Source organism: Pantherophis guttatus, chromosome 6 (genome assembly GCF_059756535.1).
Source record: "Pantherophis guttatus breed Tessera chromosome 6, ASM5975653v1, whole genome shotgun sequence".
NCBI classification, from domain to species: Eukaryota; Metazoa; Chordata; class Lepidosauria; order Squamata; family Colubridae; genus Pantherophis; species Pantherophis guttatus.
This window is the reverse complement of record NC_142068.1, coordinates 17,161,560-17,182,718: the sequence shown is the minus strand read 5'-3', so window position 1 is coordinate 17,182,718 and position 21,159 is coordinate 17,161,560. Positions and strand designations below refer to the sequence as shown.

General features: G+C 42.0%; 1 protein-coding gene across 2 annotated transcripts in view; it reads right to left on the bottom strand.

Annotated features, from left to right (window-relative positions):
* Positions 1 to 1,170: 1,170 nt before the first annotated feature.
* NCEH1 (neutral cholesterol ester hydrolase 1) overlaps positions 1,171 to 21,159 on the bottom strand; it is a 32,623-nt gene continuing 12,634 nt past the window's right edge. The window contains exons 2-5 of one of the 2 annotated variants that reach the window (XM_034438972.3): positions 14,724 to 14,955; positions 12,521 to 12,590; positions 5,628 to 5,799; positions 1,171 to 2,679 (exon numbers count right to left, since the gene is read on the bottom strand). In XM_034438972.3, the coding sequence (XP_034294863.2) occupies positions 2,062 to 2,679; positions 5,628 to 5,799; positions 12,521 to 12,590; positions 14,724 to 14,955 (1,092 nt within the window). In that variant the 3' untranslated portion in view covers positions 1,171 to 2,061. The remainder of the gene's footprint in view (positions 2,680 to 5,627; positions 5,800 to 12,520; positions 12,591 to 14,723; positions 14,956 to 21,159) is intronic. The other variant, XM_034438973.3, reaches the window with a different exon arrangement.

Sequence of the window (21,159 nt, the reverse complement as noted above, 5' to 3'; positions counted from 1 at the left end):
TGATTGAATAAGCTACCATGGCTGGGTTCATACAAAACACTCAGCCAAGACTAAACAAACTACATTGTGGTTTAGGAGACCCCATAAATTTGCTTGGACCTTGGTCCACATAGTTTAGTGTTGCCAATGCTGACATGAAAACATGACACTTGAGTCCTGCTGGATCGAGCCTAAAATCATTGTCATGGATCCTCTCCTGGACCCCTCTCCAGATGTGAGTTCAGAAGTGAGTTTGAGTCTGCAGAGGAAAGTATAGAGCCGAGTATTGGTCAGGATTGAGGTGCAGAGTACTAGCCTGATGGAACAGCCTCAGCTGGGCCATCAGAGGAATGACTGAAGGAGCCAAGCCACAGCCACAGCAAGTTGGTCAGGAGGTTCCAAGCCAGGACCAGGACCAGCTGCTGTCCATTAGCAATGAGGAGGTGGAGTCTACATCTTCTCCTGATCCAAGAACATGTAGAGCAGAGAGGAGACAGGCACAATATTGGTCAGCTAGACCACTCATGAGGAGGCAAATCTAGCCTCTCATGAAGGGCTGCACTGGCATTGCCTACTTAATCCCAACCTGCAGACTTGAGTGTTGTTGGAGCAACATGTGCAGTTCTGTGCCTTGTGTTATATATCCTGACCTGTTTGAATTGTGGGCTGCTTTCCTGGACTTTGTTTGTGCGCCTGTTGGACTCAGTTACCTAGTGACTCTTGCCTTGCTGAGCTTGGGATTTGTACAATGGGGGTGCTTTCTGAGCACCTGTTGGGATTTTTGAATAAACACCTGTAGAACTCTGGCTGTGTGTTGTGGTGGGAGTGGTGCAACACACCCATTTAGCAGTATTCAACTCCTAGTGGCCCATTAGAAGCTTTAGCAAGCCCACAGATTATGACAGCTTCCTGTACCAATGTTGTTCCTATGAATCTGATCTGCAGAGACTAAGCTATTAATTACCACACACATGGCTGTTCTAGTCTATCTAGACTAGAACTAGTCTAGTCTAATCTATCTAGTCCCCTTTAGAAGTCACCTAAATGAGAGAATGAATAGTACGTTTCTAAAGTTACAGGCCATTTTGTTTCCCCAGAGATGCTGGGAATTAAAAGATATGCAAAATGTTCCAAGGTCACAAAGATCCAGCCCCCCAAAGATTTTTTTAAAAAACTGGACCACTTCCAATAGGATGGATAAGAAACAGAACACTTCCAGTGAGTTTTTATTACTAAGAATGAATTATTCTGCACCCTTCTAGAGATGAAATGGATTTGGTTCCTTCTGCACTCAAAATATATCCTCTAATAATGAGCTATGTGATGCAGTGGTTAGATTGCAGTACTGCAGGCTACTTCTGCTGACTGCTGGCTGCCTGCAATTTGGCAGTTGGAATCTCACCAGGCTCAAGGTTGACTCAGCCTTCCATCCTTCCGAGGTGGGTAAAATGAGGACCCAGATTGTTGGGGGGCAATATGCTGACTCTGTAAATCGCTTAGAGAGGGCTGGAAAGCACTGTGAAATGGTATACAAGTCTAAGTGCTATTGCTACGTCTTCCCTACATTTTGGTGTGTGGGAATGTGTGAAGCAGTGACATTTGCAGTGAAATATAACTTTGGCATTCTGATGGATCCATTGGCTTTCTGATAAAAGTGTGCAATGATGTCATACATGTGGCACCTTTGCCCCATTTCTCATGAAGACCCATAGGGAGAAGAAACTTCTTGTATGTAGAAAATCAGCATAGGAAATCAAGATTAAGACTGGCTGTTTTTTTCACTGATTTCTCAGTGTTCTTGAAGAAACTTTTATATAAAACTATATTCACAGATACCATTTTCGTCTTGCAGTGTGCAGGGGTATAGATTATTTAGCCACCTTTTTATATTGCCTCCATTAAGACCAGATTTATTTCCTTGCAAATATATTTAGAATTGGATCTGGAGATTACACATGACTCTTCTCCATAAATTAGGTGTCAAGGAAGATGCACAGGGGAAGCATGCTAATCTGTACTGGAAGTTCTCTAGCGATGCCTTCAAATGAGTAGCATGAATTGCTTTTGTGGATCTTTCTCTGTTTATAAGTTTTCGTTCAGCCACTTGAGATAGCTGTCTCTGGTGTGATATCCTGCAGAAAAATTAAGTGGCCAAATGGTGAAGAGCATGCAGCCATGAAAACAGTCCTCAAAGTGATCAATGGTGACTTCCACACCGGCTTTCTCTAGCCGCTTGGCATACATGAGACCATCATCTCTCAGAATATCGATCTCACAAGTCATAATATAGGTTTTGGGCTGCAGGCGTAAAAGCTCTTTTTCAGCCAGAAGCGGACCTGCGCGGGCATCTAATAGGGCAGGGATATTCTGGATGATTTCAGGTTTCCCTGTGGTTGGAGCTATGAGTTTGTAATTCTTCCTGAATCTTGAAGGCAGAAGGAAAGTCCAGTCTACTCGGTCTCTGAAGGAATTGGCCTCGCTCACGTCTAGAGAGGTATGATTGTTTATCAACATGGACTGGACAAAATCGTAACTTCCATTGAAATACTCTACCCAAAACTCCACCATCACCGAACGTGTTAGGATTGGGCTGAGTTTGTTCTGTTGGTAGGAAGGAGTATTAAAATCAAAAGGCTGAAGGACGGGATAGATTAGGGCCTGAAGTTTAAATCTATTGGTTATGTTCTCCTCTTGACTTATCTGTAGAAAGAAGACAGAAAACAGGGAGTGACTCAGTCATACAACCCATGCCGATACATCTTGAACACACCGACCCATAATTTGTTTTCATCAAGGTTTGTTGGGAAATCCAGAAACTCAACATGCCACATTATATATGAGTGAATGGATTCGACCCATGTGTACCACATAGAGACACCAGGAAAAGTTCGTTTCTTATTCTCTATCCCAGGGGTCTGCAACCTTAAATACTCAAAGAGCCATTTGGACCCATTTCCCACAGAAAAGAAAACACTGGGAGCCACAAAACCTGGATGGGCATGGCCAACTCGATGTCATTCACTTCTACCAGTCACATAACTCCCCCCTAGCCACGCCTACCCAGCCGGTCATTAGAGCAGAGAACCAGTTGTTAAAAAACACCGGGAAACCACAAAATCCTTTTGACATCTCTCTCTCTCACCTCCCTCCCTCCCCCCTCTCTCTTTGTATCTCTCTATGTCTCTCTCTCTCACCCTCTCTCTGTATCTCTCTGTCTCTGCCCTGGCCGCTTCTCCATCCCCCACCATCGCCATTACCTTCTCAGGCCAGGCGAGGAGTGACTGGGAGGGGAGGGCGAGGGGTGGGGCCAGCCAATGGTGGGATCACCTGACAGGGAGCCACAGCAAAGGGCCCAAAGAGCCGCATGTGACTCCGGAGCCACAGGTTGTTGATCCCTGCTCTATCCAGTCTCTTCTTAAAGAGGTCTCTGGAGAAATTCCCTGTCACGGAGAACAATTAATTGGTGGAATGTCTTCTTCAGAAGTTATGGGTGCTGCATCACTGCAGATTTTTAAGAAGAGATTAGACACAGCCATTTGTCCCAAATGGTAGGGCATGGGTGTCCAACTAGCTGCATCATGTTGCTGTTACGTGACGTTTCACGATATTTTCCCCATTCGTGGAGGTGGGGTGGCCTGCATGTGACGCATCCGGCCCATGGGCCGCCAGTTTGACACCCCTGGTATAGGGTCTCTTGCCTGAGCAGGAGGTTGGACTAGAAGACCTCCAAAGTCCCTTCCAACTCTGTTATTCTGTAATTCAAGCATTCTATTCCAAGAGTGGTTAGACAGATCACAAATTGGCCAACCTTAAGTTCAAAGAAGGTATTACTTTACTTGAATGACATATAATTTAATAGATAATTACATAATAACATAATTACATGTGTTTACGATATTTCATAATTTAAACAAATCTAAAGGCATCATGTCAAGGAAAAAATGGAGAGGATTGCAGTTAAGTAATTCTATATTATTTATCTCAATTAGTCCCACAAATAATGTGCTAGGACAGCCTATCCCTTCAATCCATAAGGATAATTATTATGCCTGATTAGGTACTCAGTGCCTGGGAACAGGCCCAACATTATGCAAGGAGCAGCAGCAGCGTATGAAGAAGTCCACTGAAGTCCAATTCAAATGATTGCCACTTAGATTGGTTATATCAATTAGAGGCACGTGGAAGCAAAATAACTTTTGTCATTCAGTAACGTTCCATTTTGAACACTATAAATCAAAATCAAAATAATTTCTCTGCTTATTATTGAATCTGTAAGGAGTCTGCAGTATGTGATTAAAACACCACTTCTATCCTAAACTCAGTGCTATAGGCTTTTTCCCCACACCCTCTTGAATTGCAAAAAAGAGTCTTAGGCTGGCCACATATATTTTCTTTTCCTGAATAAACCTCACTTTATTAGGTGGGTTTTACACAACACGCTAACTAAAAACAAAGAGATCACATTACAGATTAGTGGGAAGCATAGACCAAGGATTTAAGGTGTCTGATTGGATTGGGCGGGGGTGGTGGTGTAACTATTAACTGGAAGCTTTTTGTAATCTAAATGTGTTGCACAACTTACATCACGTTGGCAGACGGTCAGATGGGCTGGAAAAGAGGAGAAATTGTAGTCTGATACTTCTGAAAGGTTAATTTTTTGGATAGGGTGCATGAACAAGAGAGAAAGGAAAAACCCAGAGAACAGAATAGAATAACAGAGTTGGAAGGGACTTTTGGAGGTCTTCTAGTCCAACCCCCTGCTTAGGCAGGAAACCCTACACCACTTCACACAAATGGTTATCCAAGATCTTCTTAAAAACTTCCAGTGTTGGAGCAGTCATAACTTCTGGAGGCAAGTTGTTCCACTGATTATTTGTTCTAACTGTCAGGAAATTTCTCCTTAGTCCTAAATTGCTTCACTCCTTGATTAGTTTCCACCCATTGCTTCTTGTCCTATTCTCAGGTGCTTTGGAGAATAGCTTGACTCCCTCTTCTTTGTGGCAACCCCTGAGATATTGGAACACTGCTATCATGTCTACCCTGGCCCTTCTTTTCATTAAGCTAGACATACCCAGTTCCTGCAACCATTCTTCATATGTTTTAGCCTCCAGTCCCCTAATCATCTTTGTTGCTCTTCCCTGCACTCTTTCTAGAGTCTCTACATCTTTTTTACATCGTGGTGACCAAAACTGGATGCAGTATTTCAAGTGTGGCCTTACCAAGCAGGGGTGGGTTCTACTTACCTTTACTACCGGTTCGCAACGGGAATGCGCACCAGTTGGTGACTGCTGGACTAGAACTCATGGACTCCCAGTTTCTAGCTTGGTACCTTCATGACTACTCATCTGTCTGTCTGTCTGTCTGTCTGTCTGTCTGTCTGTCTGTCTGTCTTTCTGTCTGTCTGTCTATCTATTCATCCATCCATCCATCCATCCATCCATCCATCCATCCATCCTCCCTCTATCCTGGCTTTTTAGAAATTGTCCCCTTCTCCATTTCCCAATCCTTTTCATGGGAGCAGTCAAGAATTGACCACTTAAACCATCACATACAAAGTGAATATGTCCTCGCTTAGTTCCAATCCTGCCTGGCATCTTCTGCACAGTTGAGGATGGATCTGTGTTTAGGTCACCCAGAACATTTCTTACCTCTTGGCACACGGCAGCAGCCAGGTTGCCTCCTGCGCTATCACCGGAAATTGCAATTCTGGCGGGATCAACAGAATATTGAGTTAGGACATCTGGCAGCAGAAAATGTTTTGTGGCCCGGAGGATATCATCAAACTGTGCCGGGAAATGGAAATCTGGCACTAACCTGTAACTGCAAAGATAAGGGTCTTGTGTTAAGACAAGCCATGATGGATATAAGTCATGATGGATTGCCAAAATGACAAATGACAGTCAAAATGACAAATTACAGAATGTAGTTATGAGCGACAGAGGAAGAAAATATGATTGGGATACAGTTAGAAAGAAGAGTGTCACAGGGAGATTGGGTTAATAACAGCAATACTTTGCAGTGTGAAGGTACACAGGAAAAAGATGTCCTGCTTGTGATCCGTTTCGTGAGTTGCTGATTTTACTGTCCCAAATACATAGAAAAAATAAAATGATTGTTATCTTAGAGCAGTGTTTTTCAAGCTTGGTAACTTTAACATGAATGCTGGCTGGGGAGTTGAAGTCTACAGATCTTAAAAGTTGCCAACATTGAAAAGCATTGTCCTTAGAATCTACTTCTGCTCTTGTGAACATAACATTTGATTCCCAAAGGTGCTTTTTCAGGAGACAACTGGACTTTGTTTTATCAGCTGTCTGCAAGGAATATAAATCCTTTCATTCCCCACTATCCTGTCAGAGCTGAAGAAGCTTCTTGGATGAGAAGCGAAACGTCTTCAAAAGAAAAAATAAGAAAGTCCAGTTGCCTCCTGAAAAAAGGATCTTTGGGACAACCATGACCTGGATGACTGAGAATCTCTACAGACATTGAGTTGATTATTAAATAGGGAAGAGATAGGATTGGCCACAGCCTCTTCCATCTGGGAAGAATTGCATGAGTGTTGGCTCAGTAAAAACTCCCATTTGCTTGGGCCATATGTTGTGCAGTTTCTGTTAGCCACAAGCATCTATGGAAGCTTGTTATCCAAAATCAATGACACTGTCTTATGGGAAGACAACATTTTCATCAGCACCAATGACAGGAGAACAACAGGTTTTAAAAAGAAAAATCTCACTGCAGACCAAAATCCTGAAGAATGCCTCCTGGGTGTGCAAGCCACACAATGTACAGTAGTGGCCAAAATTATGGAAACCTTTCGGGAAAAGTGTATTTTCTAAAACTAGCTAATAACACCACTTTTTGGGGGAATAGTACCATAAAATTATATATCAATGGAAAGATAATTTAATCAAGAATGTAATGCAATAACTTTTATGAAGGATTTGCTATTAGAATAGCAGTTACAGTATAAAGAAGAAAAGTGAAACACGTAGAAAAAATGAGATGTACAAAAATTATCCCCATAGAAAAAGCGAGATATACAAAAATTATCCCCATGTCAGTTAATACTTAGTTGGGTAACCTTTAGCATGAATTATGGCCTTACAATATTTTCCCATGGAGTGAACCAAGTTCTGCAGTTGTTATAATGTGAAACCAAGATTGAATGATTGCTTCTAATAACTGGGTTTTATTGCTGGGTCGCTTTTGACTCGGCTCCATAGATTTTCAATTGGGTTAAGGTCTGGGCTATTCCCAGGCCATTCCAGCAGTGGAATATGATTATCTTGAAACTTTAAAAAAAAAAAAAAGGTGGTGTTATTAGCCATCAAACCTCAAAAATACACTTTTCACAAAAGGTTTCCACAATTTTGGCCATATTGTAGTACACTTACTTTAAACCTGAATTTAAAGATTATTGTAGCCAAAAACCAGCATTTCCAAAAGAATAGGAAATAATATACTATGAAGGGGTAGACATACGAAGCCGTCAAATATAGTAAGCTCCAATAAGTAACAAAAGCTAGAATAATAAAGGAATATCAAAAGTTTAAGACTATATGATATGTAAACTAAGCCTAATTAGAAATATAATGAATAATGCATGGTGGGACTACATCACTTTAAAATTACCCTAAGTAAAATATGCTAGATGATATCTAAAACAGATGCATGTTTGCTTCTGATTGCACTCAAAAGCTGAGTTCATCTATCACAATATACTACACTTCATTTAATCATGGTTTGTTAAATAAATTACTATGGCTAGCTTACAAATGATGACTTGCAAGCTGCAACAGGATTCACATGTTACATTAAGCCAAAACTCAACAAATTACATTATGGTTTGTAATATGGGAAGGTTCAAATAATAAATTGTTCTGTTCATAAGGGAAATAGTTCAGAAAGGCTAAATTTCATTTCTAGTATTTGCCATTCAAATAGTAAGCCACTAGAGGACGCCAGCTGCCCTGCTTTAGACAAGGATAAAATGCTTGTTTTCAGCGGAGGGAACCAAGAAAGGCATCTGGGTTTCTAATTTTAGATTAATTCATTTATAGAAACGAGCTATTGTTGTAAGAAACAAGCCAGCCAGAAAGCTGGTTTGTGTTAGCCAGCTCCTGCCCTATCTAGCAGAAGACACAATTAAATAATTTTATTTAACAACAAGAAAAACAAAATTCAACTCTTCAAATAAAGCAGATACAGGTAAGCTAAAGGTAAAGGTTCCCCTCACACATATGTGCTAGTTGTTCCCGATTCTAGGGGGTGGTGCTCATCTCCGTTTCAAAGCCGAAGAGCCAGTCCTGTCTGAAGATGTCTCCGTGGTCATGTGGCCGGCATGACTAAATGCCAAAGGCGCACAGAACACTGTTACCTTCCCACCAAAGGTGGTCCCTATTTTTCTACTTGCATTTTTTATGTGCTTTCGAACTGCTAGGTTGGCAGAAGCCTGGACAAGTAATGGGAGCTCACCCCGTTACATGGCACTAGGGATTCGAACCGCTGAACTGCTGACCTTTCAATTGACAAGCTCAGCATTTTAGCCACTGAGCCACCGCGTCCCTAAAGCAGATATAACACCTCCTATTTCAGTAAAAATTCAATATTGATGACCCTTGGCAATTTTATTCAGAAGGTTGGGTCTACGGTTTTAGGAGTCATAGATTGCTAACTATTTGACGAAAAAGAAAGTCATTCCTTCTTTGCTTCTATTAATCTGACATCTACAATCAGGTCCTCTTTAAATGCACTGGAGGGCCTCATATCCATCCAACATCAAAGGGAAAAACGCAAGCTGGTGCTGGAAAAGGAGACATCTATCCATCCTTTATTAACAGTTGAGACAAGGAGAAGCTGGGCAAAATTGTTAATGCCATACAATTTACGGTACTTCTTCAATCCAAACTATTCTATGACTTACGCTTCACTGGTTCTTTTGATGGGGAAAAAAATTCCCATAAAAAAAAAAATCTAGCTCAGAAACACAGTCGTTGCTCAAGTTAAAGAAAAACCAGCTTTTTAGTAACCAGAATATGTCACTCCTCTCTCATGCAAACATAGGACTTTGCTTTCCGCCTATAGCTAGAATTCAGTACGGGTTCAACCATCTTTTGAAACACAAGCGATGTGAGCCTGGGCTTAATAATAGCAGGCCTTGAGGTCTGAATAGCTCACAGCATTTTTGCTTTAAATTCAGGGAAGGTCCTTGTTAAGAGATCTCGCCGAGGTTTTGCAATCTATGGATTTCAGGGGGAAAGATACAATTACTGCAGTTGGATTAGGAAAACCCACACGAATCTGAAAAACAAGTGTGGTAAGATAATGAGGCAACGGAAGAAGTGTGAGAGACTCTTAGGGGACCAAATCTGGCAAATGTTTGTCCTTGTGGAGTTTGTTTTCAAGGAGATGAACACGTACAACATTTATACTTGGTTGTTGATGTTTTGTTACTACTTGGAATGATGCCCTCGCAGAGGAAAAAGAGGCACAGCCCCCTTATTAGATCTAGGTTCTACAAAGTCGCCTTTAAAGACCTAGCAAATTTGTTTGTGAAGCAGGCTCAGCTTGCATTCATTATGATTTAGCATGTTGGAGAAATCCATGCTCTTTGATTAGTATGTGCATCCCTGTATTGCGGAAATCTGGCAAATGGTTGATTTGGTAACCAGGTTGATTAGACTGTGTCAGTGTAGCTTCTGAGTGTCGGAAGTGGAACAGGAAGAAAAAGAAGAAATATCTGGATGACAAATATTAATTAGGGAATCAATTATACTTTAAATAAGCATGTGCATCAGTGGTGAAATCAATTTTTTTTACTACCAGTTCTGTGGGCGTGGTGTGGCTTGGTGGGCATGCTTGGTGGGCATGGCAGGGGAAGGATATTGCAAAATCTCCATTCCCACCCCACTTGGGGCCAGGCAGAGGTGGTATTTGTTGGTTCTCCGAACTGCTCAAAATTTTTGCTACCGGTTCTCCGAACTGCTCAAAATTTCCGCTACCAGTTCTCCAGAACCTGTCAGAACCTGCTGGATTTCACCCCTGTTGTACATATAAGCTGGATTTGCACAAACACACAAAACCATAATTTGGTTTTAAACTATAGGGGTTATGTATCAGTGTCAAAAATAACTAAATATAAAACAAGGCTGAGGTTACAGTAAATTCAATTCAGCCTGCATTTATAGATTATAATTTTGTGCATGGCTTGCTGCCATATCCAAGTTTGGGGTTCCCCTAAAATATGGTTTCTAAGCTCTTTAATCATGGCTGTTTGTTTCTGTTGCATAATTACTTTAGCTAATCTTTAATCTGATTTTAATAATAGTTTTAAAAGGGTTAAAGCATTGAGCTGTCATGACATTTTCTTTATATTTCTTCTAATCTAAATTGATATATGAAGATAAAGGATTTTTTCTCCCCCCAATGGGATATTTTGTATTTTCTTCTAGTTTTATCATCTATCATTCTGCAAACTTTTCCATGCAATAGCTGCATTTTGACATCTCTTCGTATGTTTTCTCTACCCCCACCCCTTTCAAAATAAAATTTAAAAATAGGTATCTGGAATTCCATCAACGGAGTGTTAGCTAGGAGAAAGGCCTGCCTATGTTATGCTGTTGTAAATGTGGGAGAATTGGCACATGGTAAAGAATTATCCTAGGCTGATTGGAAACATTAATGTTCTTTGTGAGGAAAAACCCACTTTCGGGTAGGTTGGTGCATTGTCCACTCGAATTCAAGGTGGAAATCATGCTAAGACTTGAAAGTGCTTATCCACATTAATAGTCAGCCAATTGTGGCATATAAAAATTCTGGAGCAGGTATCTTGTTGGCTCAGGAGACAACTTGAACAAGATCCTTTTGGCAAAATGTCTATGGAGATTCTCAGTCATCCAGGTTGTCCCAAAGGTGTTTTTCAAAAGGCAATTGGACTTTCTTTGTTTTTTCCTTGAAGGCGTTTTGCTTCTCATCTGAGAAGCTTCTTCAGTGCCTTTTGGCAGAAAGGCGATTCAAGGCAGAAAGAGTAAGGGCGATTCAAGGTGCTGGTCACCACCTTTAAAGCGCTCCATGGCATAGGACCGGGTACCTTCGAGACCGACTTCTGCCACCAGTAGCCTCCCACCGGACAGTTCGCTCCCACAGAGAGGGTCTCCTCAGGGTGCCATCGGCCAAGTTATGTCGGCTGGTGACACCCAGGGGGAGGGCCTTCTGTGTGGTAGCCCCTGCCCTGTGGAATGAACTGCCCCCAGAAATGCGTAAGATCTCCGACCTCAGGGTATTTCGCTGTGTCCTTAAGACCCTGCTGTTCTGCCAGGCCGGGCTATCAATGTAATGATTTCAAATTGGATGTTTTAAATTTTGGGGGGTTTTAATATTGAGCCGAAATTATTTAATAATTTTAAATTATTTTAATTGTTGTTTGTCTTTGTGCTTTTAATAGGCTGTACACAGCCCTGAGTCCTTTGGGAGAAGGGCGGTATAGAAATAAATTATTATTATTATTATTATTATTATTATTATTATTATTATTATTATTATTATTATTATTTCTGAGCAATGAGACTTTCGTTACTCAAATTGCTTGCTAAAGGCTAGAAAGTAGACTGGGGTTTTGCTATTTGAGATGCAAGCAGAGATGAACATTTACATCAAATTACCTAACTGACCAACAAGAGGCAAAAAGAATTCAAAGCGGAAGGTAGGACTTCAGAAGCTAAAATGAAAACCAAACATCACATTATGATTCAGGTAATTTAATGACTGAAGATTTAGCCTAGGACAGTGATGGCTAATCTACTCCGGACCGAGTGCCCAAAGCGTGTACCTGAACCCTGAAAATGCAATGCATGCATGGCCCTAGCACATGAGCCCCACCCACACAGCCCCTGCGCATGTGCCTCCCTGTGTATGCACACATGGTCCCGCTGCATGCACCCTGCACCCGTGCATGTGTGCACAGCCCCACAAACACCCCACCCTGTGGACGGCCCCCCCATGCCTCCCACCCTGTGCGCAACCACCCCATGCGCCCCACCCTACCCCCATGCATGCATGCATGGCCCCCACACACATGCCCCCCCCACATGTACGGCAGAGACCCGATGACCAGTTGGCCGGAGGGAGGTATGTATGCATGCGCGGCGGAGCTGAACTGGGGTGACAGCTCGCATGCCCACAGAGCGGGCCCTGTGTGCCACCTGTGACACGCATGCCATAGGTTCGCCATCACGGCCTAGGATACAATACTGAATGCTAAAATCAGAGCTTATTTTAGTACAGCTATGAATATGGATGGAACCATTTGTCATGAAGGTGAACCATTTGTTTACTCTTGCCAAGAAAGCTATAATGATCGGTGCATGGAACTGAGTTCAGCTGAATGGTATGCATCGCTTATCCTTCATTCTCCATATTCTAAGTTCTACTCTGTAGCAATTTAATTTTTCTTCCTTTCCTCTTCTCGAATCTTGCCAAACAATAAAAAGACAATTTAAAACCCAGTCCATACCAGTTTCTTAATTATTGATTGCAACATACTTACTCAATTGAGATAACTACAGCATCGAGAGATTCAGCCATAATCTCACAGAGATGATTATAGTAGCCTCCTTCTGCAGGGAGAGACAGCCAAGGATGAGAGAGAAGCTAATGCTGACAATAGAGTTGCAGAAGGTCCAGAGAACAGATATTTTTATTTGTAATATTTGCAGAGGTACATATTCTGCAAATGACATCACTGATGCATAAAAACATTTCTGTTGGACTTTCGAGAAGCCCAAGATTGCCAATTTTTTTTTTTAAAAAGGGGGGTGGGTGGGATATCCTGAACAATTTTTTAAAAAAAGGAAAAATGGGAAATCCCAAAATCAAACTCGGGACTTTTTGGTAACTGGCCACAGAATTCTGAAAAACAGAGTCCAGAGTCACCTTGTTGTAGGGGAGAAATTTAATAATAAATAAAAAAGGTCAAAAGATCCCTAAACCAGGGATCTTTTGTACATGTTATTTTCAGCAACCCAATTTAGGGAAAAATGGATCGCCACTAGGATTATGGATTCAAGAGCAGAAAGATGCTTCAGATGGTGTAGGTGAGCTCACTTTAAAGCAGCTGCATCTTTTCTAGGGATCATGAGGCAGCTGCACAAGGCAGCCACATGTTCTTGGGAGAGAAGATGCAGCTTCTTTAAAAGCCTGAAACTAGGTGCTGCGTGACCATGCTTTTGTGTTCCATGGCACCTTCTGTGTTCAAACTCTAAGCGCAGCAAATTTCTACTGTACAAGTAGTAATAATAAAGGGGATTATTTGAAGCTCAGGGTTGACATGAGGACTCTCTGGTGTTCTCCGAGCTTGCTTGTTTTCTTGCAGATGTTTATTACCCAAACTAGGTAGCATCATCAGTGCCAGTGATGATGTTACCTTGTTTGGATAATGAAACATCTGCAAGAAAACAAGCTCAGAGAGCACCAAGGACTCTTCGTGTACAAGTAGTTCTTGGTTAATGACTACCCGCTCAGAGGTCAAAGCTACAAATGCTGCTGAATGAGTAGTTCTTGTGACCAGAATGGTTCTTACGACTAAGTCATCAAAACTCCAGCTGTCCGGTACTCCTGTGGTCATAATCTCATGATCTGGGCATTTGGCAACCGGCTTGCCCTTAGGAGGGTTGAAGTATCGAGCAGTCACATGATCACCATGAGCCACGGTGGTCCAGTGGTTAGAATGTAGTATTGCAGGCTACTTCTGCTGACTGCCGGCTGCCTGCAATTTGGCAGATCGAATCTCACCAGGTTCAAGGTTGACTCAGCCTTCCATCCCTCCGAGGTCAGTAAAATGAGGACCCAGATTGTTGGGGTTTACAGATATACTGACTCTGTAAACTGCTTAGAGAGGGCTGTAAAGCACTGTGAAGTGGCATATAAGTCTAAGTGCTATTGCTATTTGTGACCATCCTGCTGGCTTCCCCACTCACTGTGCTTGTCGAAGCTGGCAGGAAACTGTGAGGATTTCTTTTTTTTTTTTTTAAATTTGATTTATATGCCGCCCTTCTCCGGAGACTCAGGGCGGCTTACAATGCGTTAAGCAATAGCCTTCATTCTTTTGTATATTTTATACAAAGTCAGCTTATTGCCCCCACAAACTGGGTCCTCATTTCACCTACCTTAGAAAGGATGGAAGGCTGAGTCAACCTTGAGCCTTGGAGAGATTCGAACCAGCAGAAATTGCAGGCAGCTGTGTTAATAACAAGGTGCAGTAAACCACTGTACTATCAAGGCTCCTCTTTGCTTAACAAACCATAATCCTCGCTTAGCAACGGCAGTGGGACCGTCTGGATTGCCGTTGCTAAGCGATGTGGCCCTGTGGCATCATGCTTTACAAGAGCAGTGCGTAGTGACAGATATTCCAGTCCCAATTACTATCGCTAAGTCAGGACTGCCTGCAGAGAGTTAGTGATCGCAAGATGGGGAAGAACAAGAAATACGACACGCAGCCCACGGCCAACTCGCCACAGGATAACTCACCACAGGATTTAAGTTACACTAATTTCCGAGAAATAATGGAATAGATTCATTAAAGAAAGGATCCCCAAGGAGGAACGAAATGAAATGTGAATGACAAAAATTAAAATGATTTTTTTTAACCACTTTAAATAATTGAATTGAATTGCTAAATTGTCCTGCAGCAAATTGTCCTGTGGCGAATTGGCTGTGGTCAGTTGGTCCCATTCCACTTTCGGACTGCTTACTTGTACTTAACAAAGCCCATCCTCCTCCATGGATGTAAACGATGCTCCGATGTAACGTCTTCTGGCTGATCTGAGTATCTGGCTGATACACTCGGACCTCAACACCATCAAATATGGCATCTGTTATCTTCACAGGCCGTGTAGAGGGCAAATTCAGGCTCTCCAACCAACTAACAAAACTATTTAGCAATTTTGCATGGTGGCCCAGTCCTATGTAATGAGCCAGGTCGCACTAAGGGGGGAAAAAAAGGAAGAGTGAAAGGCAGCAGTGAAATCCGGCCAGATCTATCCGGCTTGCACGAACTGGTAGCGCCGGCGGCAGGAGGCTCCGCCCACCCACCAGGATGTCATTAGTTCCAGTTTTTACCGTTTGCGCATGCGCAGAAGAGGCGCGCATGCTCACACTCCTGAACCGATAGCGAAGGTAAGTGCATTTCACCACTGGTGAAAAGGCAAAGGATTTGAAAGACATGCTGCATAATTAAATCCACAGACACACATACGGTATGATATATGTATAAAACTTAATACTACAGTAACTGCAGTAGAATAGAGCTGAATCAGAAGCCCTGCTGGGGGAACGGTTAGAATGCAATACAGGTAGTCCTCAACTTACGACCGCAATTGAGCCCCAACATTTCTGTTGCTAAGTGAGACAGTTGTTAAGTGGATTTTGCCCCATTTAATGACCGTTTTGCCATAGTTGTTAAGTGAATCAATGCCGTTATTAAGTTAGTAACAAGGTTGTTAAGTGAATCTGACTTCCCCATTGACAAGTTGCAAAAGGGGATCACATGGCCTTGGGACACTGCAACCGTCATAACCATGAACCCACAGCCAAGCGTCTGAATTTAGATCACACGACAGCAGGGATGCTGAAGTGGTCATTAAAAAAAGTCATAAGTCACTTTTTTCAATGCTGTGGTAACTTTGGCCAGTAAGGGAATTGTTGTACAGGTAGTCCTCGACTTACGACCACAATGGAGCCCAAAATTCCTGAAGTTGAGACATTTGTTAAGTGAATTTTGCCCCATTTTACGACCTTTCCTGCCACAGTTAAGTGAAACTTTGCAGGTGAAAAGTTAGTAACCCAGCTGTTACGCGAATCTGGCTTCCCTGTTGACTTTGCTGGTCAGAAAGTTGCAAAAGATAAAATCATATGACCTTGGGACACAGCAACGGTCATAAATATGAACCAGTTGCCAAGCGCTGAATTTTGACCACAGGATCATGGGGAAGCTGCAAAGGTTGTCCCTGTGAAAAACGGTCATAAGTCCCATTTTTCAGTGCCGTTGTAACTTTGAATGGTCACTAAATGAACTGTTGTAACTCGAGGACTACCTGTACGTTATCCTTCTTCTTACATTAAGACTGAAAGTATAGATTCTGTGGGGCTGACCATTTGGCCCCTAAAGTCTGGGTAAAATAGTAGTAACTGTGAGAGGGATCTTGGAGTCCTAGCGGACAACCATTTAAATATGAGCCAGCAGTGTGCAGCAGCTGCAGGGCCGGATTTTCCTATAGGCTAACTAGGCTTCAGCCTAGGGCCTCAAGATCAAGAGGGGCCTACATTCAAATTGTTAGCAAAATTAAAATTACACTTTCACTATAGGTGAAAGGGCCTCATAAGTGGAATAGCCTAGGGCCTCTTTTCATCTAAATCCGGCCCTGAGCAGCTGCCAAAAAAGCCAACACAGTTCTGGTCTGCATAAACAGAGGGACAGAATCAAGATCATGTGAAGTGTTAATACCACTTTATCATGCCTTGGTAAGGCCACACTTGGAATTCTACATCCAGTTTTGGTCGCCACGATGTAAAAAAGATGTGGAGACTCTAGAAAGAGTGCAGAGAAGAGCCACAAAAATGATTAGGGGACTGGAGGCTAAAACATATAAAGAATGGTTGCTGGAACTGGGTATGTCTAATTTGATGAAAAGAAGGACTAGGGGTGAAATGATAGCAGTGGTTCCAATATCTCAGAGGCTGCCACAAAGAAAAGGGAGTCAAACTATTCTCCAAAGCACCTGAGGGCAGGACAAGAAGCAATGGGTGGAAACTAATCAAGGAGAGAAGCAATTTAGAACTAAGGAGGAATTTCCTGACAGTTAGAACAATTAATTAGTGGAAGAACTTGCCTCCAGAGGTTGTGAATGCTCCAACCCTGGAAGTTTTTAAGCAGATGTTGGATAACCATTTGTCTGAAGTGGTGTAGGTTTTCCTGCCTAAGCAGGGGGTTGGACTAGAAGACCTCCAAGGTCCCTTCCAACTCTGTTGTTCTATTCTAAAAAAAACCCCAACCTCTAGCTCACGGGTGTTAAGCTTGTGGTATCACATTGCTGTCATGTGACTTATCGTGACTTCTTTCCCTTCACAGAGCTGGGTGGGCGTGTTCTGCGTGTGATGCCAGTTTGACACCCCTGCTCTAGCTCAAACCGCATATGCACAATCTTTCTATTTCATGAAAGGGGCATGGGAGGAAATCCTGCAGGCTTTGTTTAGGATAACTAAATAGGATAACATGCCATCCACAAAGGTCATCAGAACTCATTTGGACTGAGGCAATCCAGAAATGGCATAAATAATACGTAAATACCCTGTTTTCCCCAAAATAAGACATCCCCTGATAATAAGCCCAATTGGGCTTTTGAGTGCATGGCAATAAGGCCAAGCGCTTATTTCAGGGTTCAAAAAAATATAAGACAGGGTCTTATTTTTGGAGAAACACAGTATATTTGGTGATCTTAATCTATTTCATCTATGTTATAGGAGAGGTGGGGTTTTAAAATATAAGGGGATAGAGTTGGGTGCATCAGCTAGAAACCTTTACACAAAAAAGCAAGATAAATAAGTAACGAATAAAATAAATGTGAAATGTAAATAAATGCCAGCAACTACAAGATTAGAAAGTTGAGCCTTTGTCCGGCTGGTGAGCAATGTAATGTAGAGAAAAAAAAATGCCTTGCATAACTGGGGAGGATACGGATCGAGTACTTTATGTCCTCAAGTAAACCCTCGGGGAACCAGACAACAGACAAATTGCAGCATGTCTTGCTAAGTCAGAACTGGGTAAAATTCAGTGGCTGTGCTTCAGATATCATAAGAGCAGTGTCCAAGGGTCAGAGTTAAGCATGTAGCAATCATTAGCAGAGGTGATCAGGAAAATAAAATTTACAGATGACATTATGCCTCCATGACTTCATGAAAATCCACAATGGAGTTTTCTTGGGAACAGTATGCAACTGGTTCTCCATTGAGGCCTTCTTATAGGCTTTTTTTTTTTTTTTTTAAAAATCCAGGCTAGCCTCTAGCACTAATGATCTGTCATTCAAGAAGCAACCTAGTTATTACATTTGCTTAGTTAATAAGAGTTGGAAGGGACCTTGGAGGTCTTCCTATTCAATCAGTGGTGGGATTCAAATTTTTTTATTACCGGTTCTGTGAGCGTGGCTTTGTGGGCATGGCATGGCTTGGCTTGGTGGGCGTGGCATGGCTTGGCTTGGTGGGCGTGGCATGGCTTGGTGGGCGTGGCAGGAGAAGGATACTGTAAAGTCTCTATCCCCACCAGTGGTGGGTTTCAAATTTTTTTACTACCGATTCTGTGGTTGTGGCTTGGTGGGCGTGGCATGGCTTGGTGGGCATGGCTTGGTGGGTGTGGCAGGGGAAGGATACTGAAAAATCTCCATTCCCACCCCACTTCAGGAAAAGGTTTCTGAAAAATCTCCATTTCCTCCCAATCAGTTGGGACTCGGGAGGCAGAGAATAGATAGGGGCGGGGCCAGTCAGAGATGGTATTTACCGGTTCTCTGAACTACTTAAAATTTCCGCTACTGGTTCTCCAGAACTGGTCAGAACCTGCTGAATCCCACCTTTGTAGCCAGCACCTGCTCAAGCAGGAAACCCTATACCAGTTCGACAAGATCAACCAAGAATGGCTAGATGCTGTCACTGAGGGGAAAAAATGCAAATAATAGCTGATATTAGCTAACTCCTGCCTCCTTCAACTCACAAAAGTAAGTTCCACTAATTTCAGTGAGACTCCCATCTAGATAACTGGGCACAGGATAGCTGTCAGAACTAAGGTTTTGTTGTTGAAACATAATTTTTTAAATTACAAGTTTAAATTTAACACCAAGAATGATGGCAGCTCCTAGCATATATACAGTATCCTCAAAGTTCTAGTTTGAAGAGTTGATTTGAAAAATATTTAATTTTCCAGCCAAGAAAACAGCTCAAGATCTTTTTTACCAGACATATTAGTCTATGCACACCTCTTTTCTATAGTTCCTTCTAAACCATTTCAATATATGAACAAGTTTTGTTTCTCAGATAAATCTATGTTTTAATATTGAGGGCTGGAGTACTGTACTGCCATTAAAGGGCAAGGAAGTGAGACAATGTTGAGTCCTCTCTACATTTTGAACTACAATCTCTTGCCCTCTGACACATTTGGGTTGATGGGAATTATAGTTTTAAACAACATCCTTTCTTAAAAATGATAATTTACTTTTTCCCCAAGTTGCAGTCTATAAATCTCTAAAGTGATTTTGCAATTGTTGTGGATTTTTTCTGATTTTGTGTCTTGATTATAATAATAATTAAAGGGACCATCATAATTCAAAGTTGTAGGAATGACAGACCTAAAACGTTTGCTTTAAAAAGATTATCTGACTTTTGCAACAGAAACTTATGAACTTTGGAAATCAGATGCAATTGTTGGGAAAGTTCCTTATCAATATTCGAAGGAAAAATTCCATTATTAAGAGTCAAACAATGGCATTTGATCCTGGATGGATCAGAGCTAATGATTGCAGTGATTTGTGGTATAGAAGAAACCGTTATAGATTTTCTATGAGTAAAATACAATAACAGATTGTTAACAGAGGGCATTGAACTTTAATTTTGCTGCTGTTTAATTCATAATTCTTTTTTCTTCATATACACAGTGTATGATAAGTCAAATTGGGTTGCAAATAGATGTAGAATTTTATAAATTTTGGACCCGATTTACAAGGGAGGAAGTTGTAATTGCTCCAATATATTTGTCAATATTCAACTAGGGGGAATAATATGTGTTTCTATTTTGTCCTTTTAATTCATTTTTTTTTCTTTTTATTGTTCTTGTCTAGGGTTTGTTTTTTTGTTTTGTTAATTTTTTTCCTTTGGATCTTGCATTTTAATCTTTTGAATAAAATATTTTTTTAAAAAAAAAGAGTAGCTGACCTATGTTAATAGTATGGTTGTAGGTAAGGGCTTGGAATCCAGTGCATTTAGAAAACACCAGACTGAGAAGATTTCTGTAAAGATTTACTCTGTTGAAACAACATGCTTAAGCAGCCCAGTTAAAATCCTACTAAAGGAGTTCAGACAATATAATATACTTAGATTTTATTGTGTTTTCTTTCTTTGTGGTTACTATGCAATGTACACACTTTAGGTTATAAGGTTCCCCTTGCACATATGTGCTAGTCGTTCTAGGGGGTGGTGCTCATCTCCGCTGAAGAGCCAGCGCTGTCCGAAGATGTCTCCGTGGTCATGTGGCCGGCATGACTAAATGCCAAAGGCGCATGGAATGATGTTACCTTCCCACCAAAGGTGGTCCCTATTTTTCTACTTGTATTTTTTTTTATATGCTTTCAAACTGCTAGGCTGGCAGAACCCTTTACATGCAGATTTTTGTCCTCTCCAGCAAGAAATCCATGCATTAGGTGTAGAAAGGGGTTACAGCTTTCTTTGCCTAGTTTTGTAAATATCAAGACATATTTGGTCAGAGAGAAACATTAAGTGTTGTTGGTACAACACACTTCCAACCCTCTGCTCTCTGGTATTATCCTCAAGGGTGGAGGAGGGAGACAGACAGATTAAGGCTGCCACCTTTTAACAACCCGACCTACTACCAAAAGCAGTTTGTTTTCTTTCAGGATTGGATGAATGTGGAGTTGCAGGCAGGGGTGGGCTTCAAAAATTTTAGCAAGGGGTTCTCTGCCCGGTTGCTGGGTGGGCGTGGCCATGGTGGGTGTGGCTTAGTCAGCCTCCTGTACCATGATGATGGTGTTTTTGCCCTCCCCGGGCTCCAGAGGCTTTCCTTGAGCCCTTGAGAGGGAGAAAACGGCCTCCCCAGGCTCCAGAGGCCCTTTAGAGGCCAGAAACGAGCCCGTTTCCAGCTTTCCCGAACTTCCAGTAGGCCCATTTTTCACCCTTCCCGAACCTCTGTGTGTGCCCTGCACTTACCTGCATCCAAAACGGGCTGTGTGGGGACTCCTGGGAGGGGTAGGGCGGGGTGGGAGGGACCAGCCAGGAGTGGGATTTGGAGGTTCTCCGAACTACACAGAATCTTAGCTAGAGGTTTTCCCAAACCCCAGTGAACCCCCAGCAGCCCACCTCTGGTTGCAGGGCAAGAAGAATCTCATTTCAGAAGCACTTTATATAACTACAGTG